Below are 2,374 nucleotides of genomic sequence, written 5' to 3' on the forward strand. Positions count from 1 at the left end.
CCGCCATGTGATTGGCTGATTAGAAATTAAGTGTTAACGAGCAGTTGGACAGGTGTACCTAATAAAGTGGCCGGTGAGTGTATATAAGTTACATAATTTGCTTTAACACACTATAAATGAACTGTGAATAAACAAACCGTGGACATTTCAGTACTGGAAGTCCTGCATCTTTGTGACCTCTGCTCCTTGTGGCCTCACCTGCCTCCCTCTCATTCAAAAACCTGGACTCTGAGKCTGTGTCCAAMTTCAGGAGCTACATTCTTCGAAGGCTGATYATGTCACAAACGATGAACCAAACACACTTTCCCCCAAATTTATTTGAGAGAAGGTCCGGGGGAGGGTAGACAGACTGTCCCTGTAGGGAAGGACACTGTTTTATCTTATTTATTGGTTTGTTTGTTTGTTAACATTCTTGAGGCAGTGAGACGTAAAATAAATTTGAAGCCATTTTTGAGAATAAACTAAGATTTTTAAAAATCCGTGACACCCTATTCCATCTGTATACCTGCAAAATGGAGGGAAATCTGTGAAATTTACAATCCATACAACCATCTGCAAACATCATGGGGGGTTACTGCCTGACCTGATCTGTTATCCTGTCCAGAAACGTTTGCACAGAATCATGCAGTCAATCTGCTCTGTCAGAAATTTAGAGAAGCCAAGAAGTTCCTACAATGTGATTAATAATTATTTACACTGTAGCTATAAGGAATCAAATCATTTCAGGTGGTAGCTCAAGATTCTGCATATTTTAGCTAAGACTCTGGTAAAAGTCATAAATAATTTTCGTAGATAATGATGAAAATAGAAACAGCAAAGTTTTGCACAATATTTTTTAATAATATATATATATTTCTCATGTACATCTAGTGTTCATACACACACTGGCTCGTGTATATGTGTGTGAATCACAGCTAAGTGCCACATGTTGGAGAAATGTCTGCCGCCCCCGGAGCGTGCTGTCGTCACCGGTCAGCTCCTGGAGCGGGACCTGCCCMGGAGGAGGCTCCCCGCTCCGCTCCGCTCTTCAACTCCGGAGGAGCCGAGGGCAGGACTCACAGTCCGAGGCAGGCCAGGCAGAGAGAGGAGGCTGCCCTCTCCGGAGATGTGAAGATATAAACACCGCGACACTTCCGCAGCGTCTCTACGCGTTTCAGCCGAGGGTCGAACTCTTTTCTTTCCCCTCCGTCTTCTTCTTTTTATAAAGTAAATGCCGCAGAACCGCACGCGCCCTTCTTCTTCTTTTCTTTTATTTCTCGTATTTATAAGCGACCACTACTATGGCAGTTCACATCCGGGCCGCAATGRTTTGACTCCATTATTGTCCAAAACTGACGGAGAGGTTGATTAAACCTTAATTTTATCATCCGAACGACCCGTTTTCTCAGTACTCGCAGAGTTTGGATCAAGAGGAGATGTCTAACCAGGGAGTTCGGAGGAACGGACCCGTGAAGCTGCGACTAACAGGTAGCTAGCAACGCTTTAAATCCCCCTCAAGTGCAAGTCTATTCCCCCACACACAGCAGCTAAGGAAGGCTGGGTGTATTTGCTGGATGAGAAGCAGTTCTCATGAGCCACGGAGTTGTGTTGCAGCTTTGTGTTTTTACAGTTTATTAAAGAATTATTTAAAATATTAGCTGTATTCACAGGATTTGTGTATTTTTTGTGGGGAAACCCGAGGAGGCGGAGCGTGAGGAGAATTCGGATGTTCTTGGAAGTAGTCTGAGCCTTAGTGGATTGCCACCAGCCAAAACAAGGAGGTATTGCGGCTGCTCTTATATCAGCTCTGGCTTAATAAAAATAATAAAATAATATTTCACACGACACTTTTCAAGTCCATTTAGCAACGTCTACTGGGATTAAGAGCGCAGCCGCTCTGACAGACAGGCTCACAGTTAAAGTTGGCTAGCTAGCTTAGTTAGCTAATCGGTCCTTTTTTAATATAAATATTTCAGAACAAGCCTCGGTTGAGAGGAGTCTGCAGCCGCCACTGAAAGGCGAGCAGTGTCCCATTAGTCGGGGAGCCAAAGGCTCAAAAACGGGTTGAACCGGACATGGTCTGCCATACTTTGTATTTGTGATTTTTTTTTAAATTAATTTTGACCCTAAGTGACAATAATTGGAGGGTCTGCTTTGCTGGAAATATCGCGAAAAAAAATTTGTGGCCATTTTAATGTATGCACCCTTTATTGTTTTATCAGAAAAATGTGAGAGGTGATTCTTTCAAATCATGATTTTGGTTGAATTTAATGCCAAAAAAAGACATTTTTTTTTTACCTTTTTTTCCCCCCAATATTTGCTTCTTTACTGCATTGGCAATCAACTATTCCCCACATGTCATTATTTTCACCAAACAGTATACTCATTCTACAGA

The 2,374-nt window shown here is 42.5% G+C and overlaps 1 protein-coding gene across 2 annotated transcripts in view; it reads left to right on the forward strand.

Moving 5' to 3' along the window:
• Positions 1 to 894: 894 nt before the first annotated feature.
• Positions 895 to 2,374, forward strand: part of LOC106523873 (E3 ubiquitin-protein ligase SMURF2) — an 86,257-nt gene continuing 84,777 nt past the window's right edge. For both annotated transcript variants that reach the window (XM_014017446.1, XM_014017447.1), the window contains exon 1: positions 895 to 1,467. In XM_014017446.1, the coding sequence (XP_013872900.1) occupies positions 1,416 to 1,467 (52 nt within the window). In that variant the 5' untranslated portion in view covers positions 895 to 1,415. The remainder of the gene's footprint in view (positions 1,468 to 2,374) is intronic.

This window comes from Austrofundulus limnaeus, unplaced genomic scaffold, assembly GCF_001266775.1.
Source record: "Austrofundulus limnaeus strain Quisiro unplaced genomic scaffold, Austrofundulus_limnaeus-1.0 Scaffold168, whole genome shotgun sequence".
Lineage (NCBI taxonomy): Eukaryota > Metazoa > Chordata > Actinopteri > Cyprinodontiformes > Rivulidae > Austrofundulus > Austrofundulus limnaeus.